Genomic DNA, 22,287 nt, shown 5'->3' on the forward strand with positions numbered 1-22,287 from the left:
GTGTATTCACTCCCAGTAAACACTACTCCTTGCACTGTCACTATGTTGAAATGAACTGTAGTTTGAGCTTTTCCCCATCTAGTTATTACAGTTGGTCCTCATATTACGCGGTTAATGTAACCCGGAGGGTACCGCGGAAAGTGAGAAACGCGTAGTGTGAATAACATAACATATGGGATTAATTGAAATGGAGTCCGGGCCGATCCCCAAACTCCACTTTTTGACGACACACAACTATGTTGTAGTAAAAATATTATCTTAACTTTATGATGGCATGCACACACAATTAATAATTAAGAGAAATATCAATAATATTAGGTTTTTAACACTTACATTAGTAAAAGATGGGCAGCCACGGGATGGTATGGTTGGTTCCGAGGCAGAGGGCAGATTATTGGCCTCACCTGTATCACTTGTATCAATTGTATAATTATCCACCACAGAGGCTTGCAGGGCCTCTTTGTCAAACCCCCAAAGTTCATATAAGTCCATATCCTCACTATAATTATCACTATCACTGACTTGGGCCGCTGTAGTGGGTGGCGGTGAAGAACTGGTCATGTTTTGATGACTGACCTTAGGCGACTATTTGCGCCTTCACACAACATGGCGGATGGCGGGAGGTTTGGATCCAAAATGGCGCTGCTTGCTAGCCGCCTCCGCGTAATGGGGTTCACGCATCGGAATGTGAAAATGTTAGGTTCTGGCAAGGCACCGCTGTTAACGGTGAAACGCTGGAATGCGGACCGCTATAATATGAGGACCAACTGTATATGTCTTATTTGTGTCACTTATGTTACTTGTATATTATTTGTAATTGAAACCCATTCCCCAAATATGTAACTGTATATTTTCAGCCTTCTGCCAAGCTCTTCAATAAACCGTTAATTATTATATATATTATTATTATTATTATTACATACATACATACATACATACACACACACACACACACACACACACACACACACACACACACACACACACACACACACACACACAGTAGTATCCCCACTTATGTCAATAAAACCCAAAGGGTACCGTGGTTAAGTGAAACCGCTATGAACAACAGAACATATGGGATTAATTCCAATAGAAACTGGCCCACCCCAAACTCCCACTTTTTGACGACCACATAACTATGTTGTAGTAAAAATTTTATCTTAACCATATGATGGTATGAAAAAAAACAAGTAATATAGAAAGAGGTTAGGTTAGGAAAAATAAAGGTTAACATAGGAAAAATAAGGGTTAGGTTAGAAAAACTAAAGAAGTTAGGTGGAACACTTACGGTAGTAGAAGAGATGGGTCGCGTGCGGGGGATGGAGGCTGGTTCTGAGGCAGAGGGCAGGCTACTGGCCTCAGGTGAGTCACCATCACTGTCACCCACAGTTGTTATGGCCTCCTGACAAATCCCTCAAAGTCATCTTCGCTGTCTCTACCTCTGTCCTGTCACTGGCTTGGGCTGGCTGTGGTGGGTTGCTGGCGAAGAACTCGGTTATGCTTTTGACGGCTGGTGTTTATGTTGTCTTGATACACCGCGATGTACGGCTCCTGGCCTGCACCAGCCGGGTATGGAAGAACTTTCATAGCAGTCATCAACGTGTCGCGCCCAGGAAAAGGAAGGACTTCATTTTCTCTGCACACTCTGGCACCCATAATATCACTATGACTTAAACTGTGTTCTTCAGAATGACGCACCTTCTTCTTCACCTATTCACTGACGTGATCTACTTAACATCGTCGGCAGTGCAAACTGGATTCTCTGATCCTCCAGGATAACTATCTTCGTTTGGTGGTCTCGGAGAAGCCTTCAGCTGTAACCAATGAGCGCAGCTTCTCTGGCAAGGTCACTGCTGCAGCAACAGTCCTGGAACCTCACAAGTCACACAGGTTCACTCCTCCTCTCACCTGGTATGCCATGCAACACATATCTCCATTTCGTGACGAATCGTAGCAATAGTCAGCAGATCCCATGCCTCCACCAAAGTCTACAGCTTGTTTGACGTTAAACTTCTTCCAAAAATTGTTTTTGTGAGAACTTCTTGAGGCCGCCACCTCTTGTTCCTTGCTCACCGTCGCTTTTATTCTCGCTGTCGGTGTCGCAACTACATAACTCATCCTTGGTGTTGGTACAGTCGTTCGGGCTTGAACTTCTTTGCAGAAGTCACATGGCTTTCATTGCAAATCAACTCCTGGTCCATGGGCTGGATTAATGACGTAGTGTTGGGAGGAAGAAGACCACTTTTACGTTGGGGTGACGATCCATAAGTAGGGGCAGTGTCCAGGTGCGTTGTCGAACAACAAAATGAATGGAACATTCTGTATTTCCGCACTCAATTTCTTCACGTCAGGAACAAACAGTTGTCAAACCAGAAGAGGGACAGAAGAGGACATCCGCCTTACGTGTGGTTGGCAGTGGACGATAAGCTTGTTTCATGTCCATATTCTTGTAAGCGTGAGAGCCGCCTTGGTTGTGTGAATCACCGATAACTTTGGTTTACACAGGTGCCGGAGGCATTGGTGGTAAACAGGGGCGGTGATCGTTCCTTCTGCATCTTCCGGCCCGAATCTTGCTGGCATTCTTTACATCAAGGTCTTGGACGGTAGCTTTTTTCCTGAAAAAGACCAGATTCGTCCATGTTAAACACCTGGTCGTCCGGTGCACTGTCCTTCCTCCATAATCTCACGTAGAACGGAGGAAAATCTCTAGCCGCCACCACGGTCGGCACTGTTACCTGCCCACCAAAAGTAATTTAGTGTTGGTGATCTGTTTCCTCTTCTTAAAGCCTGCTTCAGCCAACCAGAGGAAGCATTGAAGGGTTTTGGGCTCTGCAATTCCCCTTCGTGACACTGCTGCGTATAGCTCATCGCGTACTCTCCTGCACTGGCCCGGCGTGTCCCGCCATGTTCGTCGCGCCTGATGGAATCAAATAACTCACCAGCAAATTTTCCACTTGCCAGCACCTGTTCTGGCAATACACAATCGGTGGCTTTTCTGAACGCCCGATTTTCATGTGCTCTTTGATCTTAGCTGCATCCTTCTTGATCGTTGCGAATCGTAGATTCGTTGGCATGTCTTTGGTAGCGAGATCAACTTGCGTGTTCCTTTCTCCAAATATTGAATGATCTGGTACTTCACTTCATAGCTTAGACCACGGCATGTCTTCTTGGGCTTAGAATTGGCTGGGTCCAGGTAAGAAGGTCTCTCTCTGAGGTAAGCGGTGGTGGTCCAGTGAGCCATTTCACAGAACAATGGGTTCACGTATACGGAGGCGGCCTGGAGGATGAAACTGCCTCGGCTGGGTCAAGCGTCGTCTTTCCTCCCCTCCCTCCCTCCCCGGGTGAATGCGTCATAATACTTTAAGCCAATTACAGCCTTGACGGAAGAGTTAGCCAATTACAGCTAGCAGCAGAGGGGGTAGGGATGCATGGCCAATCACAGTCCGATACGCCATATGACGTCGGTGATAACGAACAAAGACACACACTGCGCAACCTACCGCGCGCTTGCCTGCGGAGGGAGGGAGGGGAGGGAGAGGCAGGAGCACAGGCAGGTAGGGGAGGGCGGGTGGCGGTGGGCAAATGTTAGCGCCTCGAGGACACTCCACAGTATACGGGAAAACTCGCTAAGTGTTGATCTGGGAGGCACCGCAATACGGTAAACGCTGTTTAAACCGCTAAGCGGGTAATACTGTGTGTGTGTGTGTGTGTGTATATATATATATATATACAGTATTACTTCTAACGCGTTTCACTTTAACGCTGCTTTTATCATATACGCTAGTGCCTCGCCAGAGCTGAACTTTCATTTAACACGGATTTTTTCCACATATATATGTGAGAGTGTCCGCCCGAGACGCTATTTTTAGATTTGCCCCACCCGCCACCCTTCGACTGCCTGTTTTAGCTCATAAAATTCATACAAATTACTCCGGCCAGAATATAATTTACATTGCTGGAATTTTATAATTTGAGATCATTTTGAATATAAACAACATATATTTTGCATTAAACATACAATTTTAGATAAAAATATTTAGGTAACTATGTTATCTTTTGTCCAAAATATATGACATTTATATTCAAAATATTCCTGGTCTTACAAGGAATCCAGCAATGTCAATTATATTATCCTAACTTTAATCTGAGGTATTATTTAATACAAAATGTTAAAATTTATTTTTTTCACCCACTCTTCTCTTGAAGGGATGATTGGTGGGGTTGGGGAGGGTTGGGACTGACCGCGCGGTTGGAAGAGGGGGAGGCAAGGTGGGGTACTTTGATTGACAGAGAGTGTCGTGAAGAATTTTTTTTATTAACTGAAGATATTTGTTTTAGTCATAAAATTCATACAAATTACCCAGCCAGAATATAATTTACATTGCTGGAATTCTTACAATTTGGTGATCATTTTGTATATAAATATCATATATTTTGCATTAGACATAAAATTTTTAGATAAAATGTTTAATCTGAGTAAGTATGTTATCTTTTGTGAAAATATATGACATTTATATTCAAAATATTCCTGGTCTTACAAGGAATCCAGCAATGTCAATTATATTATCCTAACTTTAGTTTGAGGTATTATTTATTACTATAGCCTGGTTTTCCCCAAAATTTCTCAGAGACGGAAGAGCCAGCAGTGTAGTGTGAGAGGGGGAGGGAGTCGTGTCCATTATTTGAATGGACATTAACTTGGCGACGTATTTCTATTTCTCTTAAGTATTAATTGGTGCATGTACCATCATAAAATAAAGATGTTATTTTTACTTCAACATAGTTATGTGCGTCAAAAGTGGAGTTTGGGGATCGGCCTGACCCATTTCAATAATCCCATATGTTATGTTATTCACTTAACGCTGCCGCTCGCCGTACCCTCCGGTTACATTAACCGCGAAAGTGAGGGTTAACTGCACACACACACACACACACACACACACACACACATACACACACGCATCGCACGCACGCACGCACGCACGCACGCACGCACGCACGCACGCACGCACGCACGCACGCACGCACGCACGCACGCACGTTAACGTCCTAGATACGTTTCTGGAAATGTGACGTTAACCGAAATGGATGTTGTCCGGTCGTCACATAAACTTTGTATTTATACTTACGTGTATGTGGAATACTATATATGTACATATACACTTTTACTGTTAAATCACTACTGTAATGTGATACACGTGATTAATTTTTATCTCCTGTGCAAAATACATGACGTTTATATTAAAATTATTCACTGTTTTACAAGGATTCCAGCAACACTGGGCAGATGGGGAAGAGGGAGGGGGCGGGAGGAGGGGAGCGTTTGACAGTTGGCCCAGGTCTAACGAATGTATATTTATCAGTTCTTAGGTGACTAAGTTTCTCTCTTATAAAAAGTCAGTGAAATGACCTGGGTGTATATAATTTACATTGCTGGGATTCTTGTAAGATACTGATAAATTTGAATATACAGTGAACCCTCACTTTACGCGGTCAATTGAACCCACGGAGGCGCGTAAAGCGAGAAACTCGTAAAGTGAACAACATAACATATGGGACTAAATGAAATAGTGACCGGCTGACCCCCAAACTCCACTTTTCCGACACACAATACCTGTGTTCTAGTAAAAATAACATCTTAATTTTATGATGGTACATGCACACAATTAATACTTAAGAGAAATAGAGAAATACAGTCACTAGTTAATGTCCATTCAAATAATGGACTCAACTCCCTCCCCATCTTCTCACACTACACTCACTGGCTCTTCCTTCTGAGAAATTTTGGGGAAAACCACTAGATTTTAAGGTATAGTAATAAATAATACCTCAAACTAAAGTTAGATAATATAATTGACATTGCTGGATTCCTTGTAAGACCAGGAATATTTTGAATATAAATGTCATATATTTTGCACAAAAGATAACATATTTACTCAGAGTAAACAAAAATACTTACATTAGATCTAAAATTTGTATGTCTAATGCAAAATCTATGATGTTTATATTCAAAATGATCATCAAATTGTAAGAATTCCAGCAATGTAAATTATATTCTGCCGGGTAATTTGTATGAATTTTATGAGCTAAAACAAATATCTTCAGTTAATAAAAAAAAATATTCTTCACGACACTATCTGTCAATCAAAGTACCCCACCTTGCCTCCCTCTTCCAACCGCGCCAGATGGTCGGTCGGTCCCAACCCTCCCCCCCGGTCCGATTAATTACCCAAATGTAGCCAAATATAGCCGCAATGAAGTCAAATAATGGTCCTACATGAATAAATTGGACTGTTAATCACTTCTCGACTAGTATTTGGTGTCAGAAAGTCACACAAAATTGGAAAACTTACTTTAATCTGAGTTAATAGATCGCGTGCATGTACCGCCATAATAGAGTCAAACAGTCAGTATTTTCAACAATGTTTTTACGTGCTTTGAGAATTTGCAGTCCGGAATTCATTGATGAGGAATATAAATATATCTATAATATTGGCTCAAACCTTAAATACCCTAGATCTTTCATAGACAAATGCCTAAACATTACTAAGAAAACTTTTTATAGAACTGATCCCAAGTCCACCCATGACCATAAGAATATCTTAATATTACCATTTCACAAAAATTTCTCACACATTCCTTTACAACTAAATACCTGGAACTAAGGGATCCCTATCATATGCGGTGTCCTGCCTAGAAAGAGAGTTGGCAGTGAATGGTTGTCAAGGGCAGTTGGTGTCAACGACCGTCTTGACAGATATTGCAAGTCAATATCAGTCCCATTCATTGACAACTGGGACAACTTCTATGGCAGAAGGGACCTTTATGCTAGGGATGGGGTGCACCTGTCTAGGGATGGAGTAGCAACCCTGGCTGGAGCTCTAGAGGGGGGCAGTTCAAAAGATATCGAGTCTTTAAACTGCTAGGAGAACATATGAGCACTGGGGTGGAGGAGACTGCAGGGAGCGGGTAAACAAAGTTAAACAAAGTGAAAGATTACAGGAAATAGTGTTAGGAATGATGACAAAACTAAATTAGACAGGAGTTTAAAACTAAACGCTGTAAAGGAGGACTCAGAACACGACAAACTTAAATGTATACTAACAGTAGAAGTATGAGAAACAAAATGGATGATATTAGGGCCTTGGTATGTACCGAAAATCGATATAATTGCACTCACTGAAACATGGATCAACCTAGACACACGTGAGTTACCAGTCGAATACCAAATTGCGGGTTACACACTGTTCCATACCGATAGGCAGACCAGGAAAGGAGGCGGAGTAGCAATCTATGTTAGGGAAAATCTGAAGTGTGAAATAAATAAGGAAATAAAAACTGAGCGGAATACAGAAACAATTTGGATAGAATTAATCGATGGTAGGGAAAAATTAATCACAGGAGTAATATATAGACCCCCCAATCTTGATAGAATCAATGAGCGACTTATCTGGGATGAAATGCGCAGGGCTTCCATACACAACAAAGTCTGTATAGTAGGCAACTTTAACCTTGGGCAAATAGATTGGACTGACCTTACAGGTAACTCAGAATCAGAGGATTTTCTCGAGACGTTCCAGTACTGTTTCTTAAGTCAACATATAACCGAACCCACAGGGGTAATAATATACTCGATTTAGTTCTGTCAAACAGAGAAAACCTCATTAGCAGTGTCGAGGTAGGAAACGAACTTGCAAACAGCGATCACAAAGAAATTAGATTCCAGTTAGATTTTCAGGGCAGACGAAGGAAAATTCCACTAAAGTACCAGATTTCAGAAGGGCGAACTTTGACAGTTTAAAGAGGCAGCTGAGAGAGGGTGTCGCGCTGGCCGTGAACCTGACAGATGACACCCCTGATAACGATCTGAGATTGCCGAGTTCCACGACAATTTAAATAGTGAGTTACTTAATGCAAGCAAGCAGAACATACCATACAAAAACTCAGATCAGACAACAATGACCCTAAATGGATAAATAATTATTTAAAGAACATCATCGGCCAAAGGAAGGCTATAGGTAGAAGGATAAATCGTGCAGAAATTCACCTGACTATTATAGGGTATTGGCGAATAGGGTTAAAACCGAGATAAGGAAAGCAAAGAGGAATAATGAGGTAAGGATAGCAAGGGAGGCAAAGACAAACCCCAAAGGATTCTACTAAATGTATCAAACTAAAACACAAGAAAAGATTGGACCAATACGGTCCGACGCCGGGAAGCTCACTGATAACGACAGAGAAATGAGCACTAATTTGAATAATTTTTTTCAACAGTTTTCACCACCGAAAATTTAAACATGATACCCGAGGCACCGATTCTATTCAGAGATAGTGAAGAAAACAAATTAAGCGAGATAGTAGTGACTAGTAACGATGTTAGTAAGCAAATAGGCAAACTAAAGATTGGACCAATACGGTCCGACGCCGCAGCTCACTGATAACGACAGAGAAATGAGCTCTAATTTGAATAAATATTTTTCAACAGTTTTCACCACCGAAAATTTAAACATGATACCCGAGGCACTGACTCTATTCAGAGATAGTGAAGAAAACAAATTAAGCGAGATAGTAGTGACTAGTAACGATGTTAGTAAGCAAATAGGCAAACTAAAGCCTAAAAGTCACCTGGTCCGATGAGATATTTGCCAGAGTATTAAAGGAATGTAAGGAAGAGCTTAGTATGCCCTTAGCAAAGTTGTTTAACATGTATTTAAAAACAGGTGTAGTACCAGAATCCTGGAGGATAGTGAATGTAATACCGATTTTCAAGAAGGGGATAGATCACTATCCTAACTAATACCGCAATCAGTCTAACATCAATAGTAGGCAAATTACTGGAAGCAATCATTTCAAACTCTATTCGAAATCACCTGGAGAAGCACCGATTGATCAATGATTCCCAGCATGGCTTCACAAGCGGACGTTCTTGTCTAACTAATCTATTAACATTCTTTTCATCAGTTTTCGAATCGGTGGACGAGGGCACAATTATGATGTGGTATATCTCGACTTTAGCAAAGCCTTCACAGAGTCCCCAAGAAAGACTAATTAGAAAGGTAGGCTCATGGCATCAAAGGAAACATCCTTAAATGGATTAGGGCATTAGGGTGTGTTATATAGGAGGGAAGATCAGCCAAAACCAATGGCCCATCTCTATTTTGCAGATTTTAGTGTATATAAACAGAAAATAATTTCAGTTTCAATATTTTGCAACCTTTGCTAGGTAAATTTTGTGAAGGAAATTTATCGAAAATCTAACGCACAGCCGTGTATTAGTGCATTAAGCAATTAAATAGTGAACATTGCTTTCTGACTTCATTCTTAACAACCCAACTAACAATATTTTTTTCTGTTTCAGATTCTGATGCATTTATGTTGATAATATTTGCGATGGCTGCTTGTGTCAGGACGAGGAACCAAAAATCCAGCCATATCTCAGTCACCATCTTGGGTCTGGGAGAGCTCCTGAAGTCGGAGCTGTCACATTGAGAGATGCTTTGAGATACGTGTGTTTTAATCAGGCAAATCAGTGAAAAAGAACCAAAAGAACTTACACAAAACAAAGAATTCAAGTTACAGTGCGTGATATGACCAAAAGCTGTCTTGGCACAGTACACTCTTGGCTAACGCCAGTTCAAGCCTCCAGTCATAACAAGTCAGAAGAAGATTAGTGAGAGACTAGCCAGTTGAAAAAGGCAAGAGATATCTCTTGGGAGAGGAAACTTGCAGTTATGACAGCTTTTAAGCAAGCAACTGACCAGTTATTTGACATAATTACTTGCAAGTGCCCAATTGTTCTCTGTCCTGAGTTTGGATGCGATCGTGACTGTAAATCCGAGGCCCACATCTCCTGTATTTGCAAGCGTGAACTGAAGATTCCTGTGATCGAACTGGCATTTGTCAAAGCACAGAGAGAGAAGACTGGCAGTATAGGGGCTCTCATGATTTCTAGCCAAAATATTCCGGAGTCCAAGAGACAGGAGGCTGCCACAGAGAGACAGAATAGGAGAAGAGTTGCCGAGGAAAAGAGACTTGAGAAGGCCCAGGGTGAGGTAAAAATGGCCGATGATTGGAGTCAAGCTGATTCAGAGTTTAATGACTTCCCCATGGCTGATCCGAGTGCTGACCAGGAGAATGGTGACTTTGTCCCTAACCCAGAAAATAATGATCCCAAACCTTCCAGGCATAAGATTCGGGAAATAGGAAAGATATCCCGAGCATAGCTCTGGCCAACATCGACACCACACTGGTCTCAGAGAAACTGCAGAGATAGCAACAGCTGCCTGGATTGACGGTGGTTTGATAACACCTGATGATGTTCACTGGTGATGAATCATAACAAAATGAGAGAGCTCAGGAGAAACTTGTCAGTAACCTAGAAGAGGAGTTTGATAAGGGGATAAGAAAATGGAATCAATTGTTTGTTCTTTGATGGGAGAAGGGATGACACTAAAGTGTTCATGAAAGTTGGAGATTCTGACAAGTTGTTCCTTGCCATGGTGAAGGAGGAACACTACTCCTGCTGCAGTGAACCAGGAGGGAAGTATTTGTGGCATTTCACTCCAGAGAAAGATGACATCAGGAAACCAGCTGAGTTAGTGGCAGATAACATTGTGAACTGGCTCAGAGAGAGAAACGTAGACCAGACCCTGCAGGCCATTGGAGGGGACAGCACCAACACGAACACAGGGTGGCAAGGGGGGTCATACAGTGGATAGAGTGGAAGATTGGGAGGAAGCTGGTCTGGATTGTTTGTGACCTCCACACCAACGAGTTGCCACTCAGACATCTGATCCAGGAGCTGGATGGCAAGACTCTTTCAAACAACAGATGGTCTGGTCCTCTTGGCAAGATGCTGGACTCTGCCACTAAGCTAGAAATAAATCCGAGCTTTGAAAAAATCACAGTTGGCCCTCCACTCGTTGAGCTTGCACATACTGTCATTGACGACCTGAGTACTGACCAGTACTATGGTTACATGATTTGCAGTGCCATCAAAACTGGGGTCATGCCTGATAGACTTGCTTACCTGCAGATAGGTCCAGTCTCACATTCTAGGTGGCTCACAACGGCTCTCAGGTTCTGCAGAATTTGGGTCGCTCATCATCAACTGAAAGGGAACCAGCTTCACAACCTGAGACTTATTGTCCAATTCATCGTGAGTGTCTACTTGCCAAATTGGTTCAACACCAAGGTCAAGTCATCGTTCTCCGAAGGTCCGAGGCATGTTCTCTTCCAGCTTGAGCTCCTGAGGAGTCAGCCAAGGAAGGTTGTTCATATTTTGGAGCAGACTGTGAGGAGATCTTCCTGGTATGCTCTGTCAGGGCAGTTCTGCAGACAATGCTCTGCAGTAAGGATGAGGAGAGAGGAAAATTGGCAGTCAAAAAGATCTTGGATATGAAGAACTTATAGGAAGGATCTGGGCATGACAGATCAGTTGGTGACGATTCCTTCAGGGTCAGGGAAGACTCCTGAAGTCAATCTGGAGTGCCAAGACCCTCACTGATCTCATAGATCTGGATAACATCAGGCTGGCAGTGAGCCCTCTTACCTGCAGCCTCACCAATGTTCAAGTCAGAGCTCCTGGACAACCCCATGCATGTCCCTACCTGGCCCTCGCACACCAGAGTATAGGCGTTGTGTACAGCAAGTGGCGAGGCCAGCAGTCACGTGTACAGCCATGAGAGGAGGGAAGGCTACATCCGAGCTCAGGTGGTCAGCAGGGAGGTGATGAGTAGAAACAGAAGCAAGAAAGACATATTCTCTATGGTGTGCAGCAACACCGGGTCGTAGTAGTAAAACCGGTTTTGTATTTGATGATTTTGTTTTCTAAAGGAATATTAAATTTAATAAATGTGTCAAGATCATTCGTTTCACTATTCTGGATCATTTTCATCCTAATAAATTAACCTGATACATTTACTTTACTTTAAATAAGCTATTTAGTGGTGTTGGTAAAAGGGTGGGAATACTGAATTTTCATAAGATTTCAAGTTAAAATTTACCTAGCAAAAAATGACAACTTTTCAAATCTGAAGATATCACATGATTCTGCACATAGAACTACATCATTAATACCATGGGACGATTTTTCAAACTCAAAAAAAAAAAATTCGCCTCCGTATGACACACCTTATTAGGGCGTGGTTACAGGACAGGAAACAGCGAGTGAGCATTAACGGCAGTAAGTCCCATTGGAGCAACGTCACAAGTGAAGTTCCCCAAGCCTCAGTACTTGGACCATTATTATTTATTATATACATAAACGACATAGATATCGGCATAGACAGCAACATAAGTAAATTTGCTGATGACACTATAATAGGACGTGTTATTAAATCTGACGAGGACTCCGCAAAACTACAGGAAGATCTAAACAAATTTTTTGAATGGTCTGAAAAATGGCAGATGAAATTCAACGTGGACAAATGTAAAGTACTCAGTATAGGAGATGTAAACAGGGAAACCAGATACCAGATGAACAACAATGCCATAGAGAAATCCGACTGCGAGAGAGATTTAGGAGTAATGATAAGTAGGAACCTTAAGCCAAGTAAACAATGTGTTTTTGTTCGTAACAAGGCTAATAAAGTACTTGGGTTCATACAAAGGAGTGTTAGTTACAAGACTAGCGAGGTCATCTTAAAACTGTATCTTGCTCTTGTGAGACCACACCTGGATTACGCAGTTCAGTTCTGGTCACCGTATTACAGAATGGATATAGAATCCTTGGAAGAATTCAGAGGAGAATGACAAGACTAATCCCGGGCATTAGGAACCTTGAGTATAGAGACAGGTTAAAGCATCTTAATTTGCACTCCCTCGAGAAACTTAGAGCGTGGGGCGACCTGATAGAGGTGTACAAGTGGAAGGCAGGGCTAAACAAAGGGGACATTACAAAGGTACTCAAACTATCCAACCAGGAGCGAACTCATAACAATGGTTTTAAATTAGACAAATTTAGATTTAGGCGGGAAATAGGTAAACACTGGTTTGGAAACAGAGTAGTGGATGAATGGAACAAGTTACCAAATATCATCATTAACTCGAATACGCTGAATAGCTTCAAACATAGGTTGGATGCTTATATGAGCAATAGGGGTTGGGTGTAAACGGGACTGCCCAGTATGGGCCAATAGGCCCGCTGCAGTTTCCTCTGTTCTTATGTCAATGTGGCATTTAAAAACTCATGCACTGTAAAACAAATGTTAATCAAGAACTCCCCCAACAACACAATTGGTTGCATTTATGAAGTTCCTTACAAGGAATGTAATATGTTTTACTTAGGCCAGACAGGTAAAGATCTTGTAACTAGACTTAAACAACATAAATATAGTTTTAGGACAGGCCAGGAATCCAATGCTCTGTTTGTTCATTTGAGGGATAACAAGCATTGCATTGACTGGGATAATGCCTCCTCAATATTACCTTGTAATTCAATTGATAGTAGAAACATCATAGAATCTAGTCTCATTAAACATACCGAAGCATTCTACATGAATTTGAGTAATGGCATGTACAATCTGGACAATTTTGTAATTAAGAAGATTTGTAACCAGGTGAGAAGGTTGGGTCACCTTACCCTCTGACCTGACTACCGACCGTTGCCGTGCTATTTAAAGATTAGTAGGGTCATTACCTAATACCTGACCATTGTGGACCTGGTCTCACCCTCCTCTGTATATATACACCTTGTTTTGTACTCCTCTTTAGTCTGTACTCACCCCTGAAGATGTGAATTACTCGAAAGCGCTTGGGAACTTCGTGTTTTCTTCTTTCCTTGTGGTTATCAGAATATACCTAGATCACGCGCACCTAAAGTGATTTACTTGCATATATATATGTATATGTATATATATATATTATATATATATATATATATATTATATATATATATATATATATATATATATATATATATATATATATATATATATATATATATATATATATATATATATATATATATATATATACAGTGAGTTCTGCTATAACGCGTGTTTTGATAACGCGAATTTGCTCTAACGCGATTTATGAATTAGGAACGATATTTTTATAACGCGAACGCTTGTTTGCTATAACGCGATTTTTGCTTACTATTTCTCCAATTTTGTGGTACAGTTGGGTATGCTATAACGAGTCTAATTGGTTCTAGAACCTTGTTCGTTATAGGATTAATCCGTTCCAGGCCCCCAAATACAACCACTTAACACTGAAAAATATAATATAAAATTGTAAAAATTGTAAAAAAGTGCATAAATATGCATCTAAACCCCTGAAATAAAGAATATCATTAATATTTGTAATAAAAAAACAATAAATTAGAAAAAATAAATAAAAAATAAAATAAATAATGTTCGTTGTAGGAGTTTCGTTCGTTATAGCATTCTCAATTTCATAGGTAAAACCGTTCGTTATAGGAATATTCGTAGTAGGATCCGTTCGTTATAGCATACCCCACTGTATTAACTGTGAATATAGTAAAGAAGAATATCAACAAGAAGCGTTCTGGTGATAGAATTCCCGGTGATGATCGTAAAAGAAAGGATATAACACTTGAAGAGAAGCTCAATTTTATCAACCTCAAAATCACCCTTCTCCCCCATCAAGTAAAGTGTTACATTTACTGTATGATTTCATTATTAGATATGAATGTAACAGTTATTTAGACTGTGCTATCCTTTGTGTTAGGCTAACTACTAAATTTTTTCGATTTCGAGTAATCTGCACCTAACCCTATTTCCTCCATAAGCCCTGTTATTTCTATTACGCGATTTTCTATAACACGATATTTTACAAGAACACAATTATCGTGTTATAGCAGAACTACCTGTGTATATATATATATATATATATATATATATATATATATATATATATATATATATATATATATATATGTAGTATATATATATATATATATATATATATATATATATATATATATATATATATATATATATATATATATATATATATATATATAATACACACACACACACACACAGCATTACCTCGCCCCTAATGCGCGGCTTCATACTTAACGCTGCTTTTTCATATAATGCCAGTTCTCACAGAGCTGAACTTTCACTTAACACGGATTTTTTCCACATATACGCGGTGAGTGTCCGGCTCGAGATGCTATTTTTAGATTTGCCCCACCCTGCCTGACTGCCTGTTTTAGCTCATAAAATTCATACAAATTACCCAGCCAGAATATAATTTACATTGCTGGAATTCTTATAATTTGGTGATCATTTTGAATATAAACATCATATTTTTGCATTAGACATACAAATTTTAGATAAAAAATTTTCTCAAATTAACTATGTTATCTTTTGTGCAAAATATATGACATTTATATTCAAAATATTCCTGGTCTTACAAGGAATCCAGCAATGTCAATTATATTATCCTAACTTTAGTTTGAGGTATTATTTATTTCTATACCTTGTTTTCCCCCAAAAAATTTCTCAGAGAGGGAAGAGCCAGCAGTGTAGTGTGAGAAGAGGGGGAGGGAGTGGAGTCCATTATTTGAATGGACATTAACTTGGCGACTGTATTTCTCTATTTCTCTTGAGTATTAATTGTGTGCATGTACCATCATAAAATTAAGATGTTATTTTTACTACAACATAGTTATGTGTCTTCAAAAAGTGGAGTTTGGGGGTCGGGCTGGTTTCTATTGGAATTAATCCCATATGTTCTGTTGTTCACTTAACGCGGATTTCACTTAACGCGGGACCCTCTGGGTTCTATTGACCGCGTTAAGTGGGGTACAACTGTATATATAATCAACACCTCAACCCGCCAGGATTCGAACCCACGGCCCATGACTGTGACCGGGGAACGCTAACCGCTGGACCACCAGGATACTAAAAGCCTAGACTTTGTTATATTTCACACAAAGCCTGTTCAACGAGCTTAAGGCGCCGTGAACCTCTAATGGGGACTACCCGTATCATTTGGGTGGTCAGAGTAACGTTTTACCAAATCCGGCTTCGAAACACGAGGATCCACATATATTTCATTAGCCCAATAAAGCACGCCGACTTTTACATACAATCAACACCTCAACTCGCCAGGATTCGAACCCATGGCCCATGAGCCCATGACTGTGACCGGGGAACGCTAACCGCTGGACCACCAGGATACTAAAAGCAGTCCTAGACTTTGTTATATTTTCACACAAAGCCTGTTCAACGAGCTTAAGGTGCCGTGAACCTCTGACTAATAGGGGGGGGAGGGTGTCCGTTTTAGCCGATTGTCCGAATTAACCGATTTAGGTTAAGTTAGGTTAGGAAATATAGTACCGTATATACACTGTACGCTGAACATGATACACATGTAACAAAAATACAGGAAATTCTGTACTGTAAACATCATATAACTAGCTATATAAAACATTACAATATGTTAATTTCATTTACCTTTGGTAGATGACAGATGAGCTTGATGTGGTGGAGGTGGGGGGTAGAGGTGATAACGTGTTATTCGGAGTCAGTAGAGCTATGATGCTCCACTGGTCATTGTCCCCCACTCGTAGAAAGCTGAGGTTACTGAGGATGGCCTGAGTCAGCAGCAGGCTCAACAGCTGCAGCAGGGTTGGGACGAACTGGCTTGAAGAATGAGTCTTGCTTCATTTGTTTACCTTGATGATACTGCCTCTGGATAATGAGTTCCCTAAAGGCTCTAAAATGTTGATAGTAATGCTGAACATCATCACTTTCTGCTGACAATTCAATGAACGAAATGACATTATCAGTGGATTCTCGTATAACAGAGAGTTTGGGTTTCTTGGGCAATGGTTCTTCGTCTTCCTCATCTTCACTATCTCTGCTGTCACCAACGAGAACTTCATCCGCTATTTCTTCTTCTGTTAAGAGTTGGTATCCAGGGTCACCCTCTGTGTCTTCTAGCCAGTTTCTGATCTTGTCTTCTGTGACATCATTTTCGCCCGCCCTCTGAAGGATACGATGAAAGTCCCTTGCCTCGAATCCTTCGAAATCATATTCTACCTCCACATTGTACAGAAGTTTTTTCCAAGCATTGGCTAGAGTGATAGTCTTCAGTGCCTTCCATGAAGCTGCTAAGTTGAATATTGCAGACTTGAGGTTGTAGTTCTTGACGTTATTAACAGTTCTTTGTCCTCGTGTGTCTTCCATAAGATCTTCATCTTCTTCTATAACCGCAAGAACTTCGTCCAGATATCTTCGTTGGTATATTCTCTTGCAGGCTGGATGAGGGAGGTAACATTGGGTGGCAAGAACATGCATCTTATTTTACCATCATTACTGACAAGCTTGTCAGCACCTGGGTGAGCAGGTGCGTTGTCCAAAATTAGTAGCGCTTTCACCTCAGTAGCAGGAAGTTTGAAGACATCTTCTTGATATTTTCGCACTGCAGGAATGAAATGCGAGAAAAACCAATCATTAAAGATTTGCATGTTGAACCACGATTTCTTGGAGTGGTAATAATGCACTGGTAGATGGTGCATCATGTCTTTCAAAATACTCGGGCGTGCTGACCTCCCCACCACCACTAACTTTAAACGGTGCATACCGTCTGCGTTCGCACAACACAATGCCAAAAATCGTTCCTTACTTACTTTACGACCAGGTGAGGAGGCTTCATTCTTGAAAGCTTGGGTATTCCGGGGTAGGGACCGCCAATACAACCCAGTTTCATCCTCATTATAGACTTGGGAAATCAGGAGCCCTTCACTCTTCATTAAGTCATTTAGCCTCTCCCTGAATGGTTCGATGTCCTTGGTGGGTGCGCTCCCAGCTTCACCATGCATAATTTTATTACACATTCCATGGCGATTTCTAAATCGCCATAACCACCCGTCACTAGCTTCGAAATTCTCGATGCCCATATGACTTGCTAACTTAACAGCAGCAGCTTGTATTTCTACACCTACGACGACATTACCACAGGATCGTTGCTACACAAACCACTTCGTCACTGCTTCCTCAAGATTTGTCTCTTTTGCCACTCATACGCTTCCTTGCACCAACAGATGATGATTTAGAAGTTGCATCAACATTATATTTAAAAAAAAAATGCAATGAGTTTGTCCTTAGCCTTGCGTATGTCCGAAACTGTTTGCTTTTTAACACCAAACTCATCACAAACTCTAGCCACCGAAGCACCAGCCTCTAACTTCCTTATAAGTTCCAGTTTCTGGTTCACAGAAAGGGTCACATACTTCCTCTTCGGCATTTTACTCCCCCTTGAAGACATGATGTAAAATACAAGGCTGAAAGATGCCTAATCATTGAAAAATCAACAAAAATTGCAAGGCATCACAACACTGATACTCGAATATGGTGCTAGGTCAACAATGACTGGCGTGACTCACGCGCGCACAAGGCCGCAATGTGACCCATCTATCAGACAATCCCAGAACCATAAATTTGGTATGGACTCGTCTATAACCGTCCCTCGTTTATAGGTCGACCCGATTTTTTGACCAAAAAATCGCTATTTTTTGATATTCCTTGTTTATAGGTTGACCCAAGTTTTTGAGGGTATTGGAACAACAAAACCTTCAGTAAAAACACTGTACGTCCTATAAACTGAGGCTCGCCGTGCCTGAAACACCGAGTGCCGAAGGCAAATTGTTTACCATTTATTATTACGACACTTTACACTGAAATGCTGGTAGTATTTATTCAAGTCAATTAGGAGGGAATATTATTGTATACAACAGTGTTTTAACTGAAAACCATTTGAAAAGCGATTACGGTAAAATCTTTTGAACAACGAAAGAATGCGCAAGTCATTGTTTTCGTCATGATTTTATCCCACTATCCACTGTAATACGTACGTCATTTCAGCAAGAATATTGCATTTCCATATTTATTTCTGAGACTATATTCATTCAGTCACAGTTAAGGTAAAATATCCTTGTGATGTAATATTTTAATGAAAATACCCGGTATTTAGAAATACGGTATCGTAGTTTTCTTTTGTTTCAAATTTAATTAACAAAGATTGATGTTTCAAATGCAATGAACAAAAATTTATGTATCTACAAATAAACTTTAGAAATTAATACTTTATGTTTTACATAGTCCTGTGCTACCATACCATGCATTTGGCTACTTTGGGCTTGCTATGATGACGCAGGAGACCTGCCCTGGCAACTGTACCGACACTCACAGCTGGTGGTGCGTCTTTTCCATTGTTTACTGGTAGTTACTGGTAAATATTTTTCAACCTAACGAAACTATTACCCTTTTAGAGGTCGACCCCCAATTTTTTGCCAAAAAATTTGGGGTCGACAAAACATGTAGCTATGTGTGTGTATGTTTATTTGAGTGCTTGATCGCAAGGTCCGTTTCTCTCGCTTCCAGGGGCGCCTGAGTTTTCCCGTTTTCTCATAATCTTAGGGTGCACTGCACCAGAGACTTCGTTATTCCTTAAGTAATGACCTGAAATTTGAAATTGCAACCCCAAATTGCAACTGGGACAATCAGAACCAGGAATTTAATGCGACAGTTCAGATTTTGTCAATTTATCGAAATCGGACAGGGTCGAATGCGGGTCGACTGTATACAGGCCCGTCCTGTAGAGCGTCGCCGAGGCCCGCCGTGTTGTGGCCCAGGTGCCAACTAGACCCAGGGACCTCGGACACATTACCTGTTGACTGGTTAATCCGACCTGACAGCTTACTCCACCATGTAACCGTGACCTTACCATCCATAGCGACAGTCCCATGGGGGTTGGTGGGGCCCGTAGTAGCTGAGTTGCCAAGCCCGCACCCTCCTAGGGATGGCCCTGACTGTGTGTGTGTGTGTGTGTGTGTGTGTGTGTGTGTGTGTATATATATATATATATATATATATATATATATATATATATATATATATATATATATATATATATATATATATATATATATATATATATATATATATATATATATATATATATATATATATATATATATATATATATATATATATATATATATATATATATATATATATATATATATATATATATATATATTGTGTGTATACACCTGAGCCCGACTTACGACTACGTGGACTTCGACCGCCTCAGATATAGATAAATTTTTTTTTTTTTTTTTTTTTAATGACACATGATTTCTATACCAAACGTTTCCAGTTAATGTAGTCTCCATGTATAATTAGAAAATTATGGGGGCCCCATGTGCATTCAACTGACTACATTAAAGGTTAAGTGCTCAGTCACACTGTATCCATTCCTATTATTTATTACTTTCACTGTACTGTATCCATTCATCATTATTCATTACTTTTACTGTACTGTATTTCATTGTAGATTTTTATTTAAAAAAAAAAAAAAAAAAAATTTTTTTTATCTATCGGACTTACGACCTGTCGGACTTACGACCTGGATTTGGTTCCCTAACCCCGTCGTAAGTCGGGGTCTAGCTGTATATATATATATATATATAGTATGCTATAACGAATCTAATTGGTTCTAGATCCTCGTTCGTTATAGGATTAATCCGTTCCAGGCCCTCAAATACAACCACTTAACACTGAAAAATATAATATAAAATTGTAAAAAAGTGCATAAATATGCATTTAAACTCCTGAAATAAAGAATATCATTAATACTTGTAATAAAAAATAATAAATTAGTAAAAAAATAAATACTGTTTGTTGTAGGAGTTTCGTTCGTTATAGCATTTTCAATTTTATAGGGAAACCCGTTCGTTATAGGAATAATCTTTATATAAACTGTTCATTATAGCATACCCCACTGTATATATATATATATATATATATATATCCCGCATTGCGGAAAGGTTTCCTGGAAAATTGACCCATATCGCGAAATTCCGTAACGCGAAACCTAATTTCCCATTGACTTCCATTATAAAACTGGAGATGCGTTCCTTCCAAATTTTTTTCGGCCCCAAAAACGTAATTCAAGCACTTTTATGAATGAAAATAAACATTTATAAACACATACAATACAGTACATTAAATTGTTTATGATATACAGTATAGTCTGGATTTACACAGTCAGTTGAACCAGTGGAGGTCCGCGTAAAACAAGAAACGCGTAAATGAAATAACAGAACATATGGGATTAATTGAAATAGAGACTGGGCCGACCCCCAAACTCCACTTTTTCCGACACAATACGTACGTTGTAGTAAAAATAGTATCTTAATTTTATGATGGTATGCACACACACATAATATAGAAGATAAATATCAATAAGAGAATATTTTACTGCACTAGGTAAAAGGAAAATCAAGGTTTAACACTTACGTTAGTAGAAGAGATGGGTCGGCATACATGGATGGAGGCTGGTTCCAAGGCAGAGGGCAGTTTAGTGGCCCTCGGGTGAATCACTATCGCTATCCACCACAGATATCAGGGCCTCCCTGACAAACCCCTCAAAGTCACTATCACTGACTTGGGCTGGCTGTGGTGGGTTGCGGGCGAAGAAGTCGGTGATGTTACGCTGACGGCTAGTGTTGATGTGTTCGTGATACATCTTGATGTACTGCTCCATACCTTGGTCTAGATGGTTATTGAAGACTTCATACCGGTGATTGAGAGGGTCATTGGAAAGGATGAGTTTGAGTTTCTCTGCAAACTCGATGGTATCCTTTATATCACCATGTGTTAACTTCTGTTCTGGTGCTGCCGCACCACCTGCCTCCTCACTGACGTCATCGTCTTTCAACATATCGTCGTAAGTCACCTCAAGATCCCTGATCACCTCCATGATGTCGTCGTTGGTGGTCTCTGAGAAGTCTGCAGCTGTAACACACTGTGCAGCTTCTCTTGCAAGGTCCAGTGCCACTGCAACAGATTGAACCTCACCAGTCACATGTTTTCTCTGCCTCCCACCTGGGATACCTTGCAACACATGCCGCCACGCGTGACGAATTGTTGCCACAGGCAGCTGCCCCCTTGCCTCCACCAAGAAATCAACAGCTTTCTTGACGTTGAATTTCTTTCAAAACTGTTTGACGCGAACTTCATGCTCCGCCAACTCTTCTTTCTCCTCGTCCTCGTTCTCGCTATCGGTGTCACTCAGGTTCCGCAACTCATCTTTGGTGTTGGTCAAGTCATTAAGGAGCCAAAACTTCTTTGCGGAGAAAGCAGCCTTAACATTACAAATTAACTCTTGATCCATGGGCTGGATTAATGACGTAGTGTTAGGGGAAGGAAGACCTCTTTTACGTTGGGGTGACGATCCAACAGTAGGGGCGAGTGTCCTGGTGCGTTGTCAAGGAGCAACAAAATGTTGAATGGAACATTC

The 22,287-nt window shown here is 40.4% G+C and overlaps 1 protein-coding gene across 1 annotated transcript; it reads right to left on the reverse strand.

Moving 5' to 3' along the window:
- Positions 1-16,559: 16,559 nt before the first annotated feature.
- On the reverse strand, positions 16,560-17,279 carry LOC121862003 (tigger transposable element-derived protein 7-like). The gene has a single exon (XM_042359932.1). The coding sequence runs from the start codon at positions 17,277-17,279 to the stop codon at positions 16,560-16,562; it is 720 nt and encodes a 239-aa protein (XP_042215866.1).
- Between the last annotated feature and the right edge of the window lie 5,008 nt (positions 17,280-22,287).

Source organism: Homarus americanus, unplaced genomic scaffold, assembly GCF_018991925.1.
Source record: "Homarus americanus isolate GMGI-L3 unplaced genomic scaffold, GMGI_Hamer_2.0 scaffold25013, whole genome shotgun sequence".
Lineage (NCBI taxonomy): Eukaryota > Metazoa > Arthropoda > Malacostraca > Decapoda > Nephropidae > Homarus > Homarus americanus.

What these genes read in the sequence shown, in the direction of transcription:
- LOC121862003 (XM_042359932.1), bottom strand. Translation starts at nt 17,279, where the DNA reads ATGCATGTTCTTGCCACCCAATGTTACCTCCCTCATCCAGCCTGCAAG.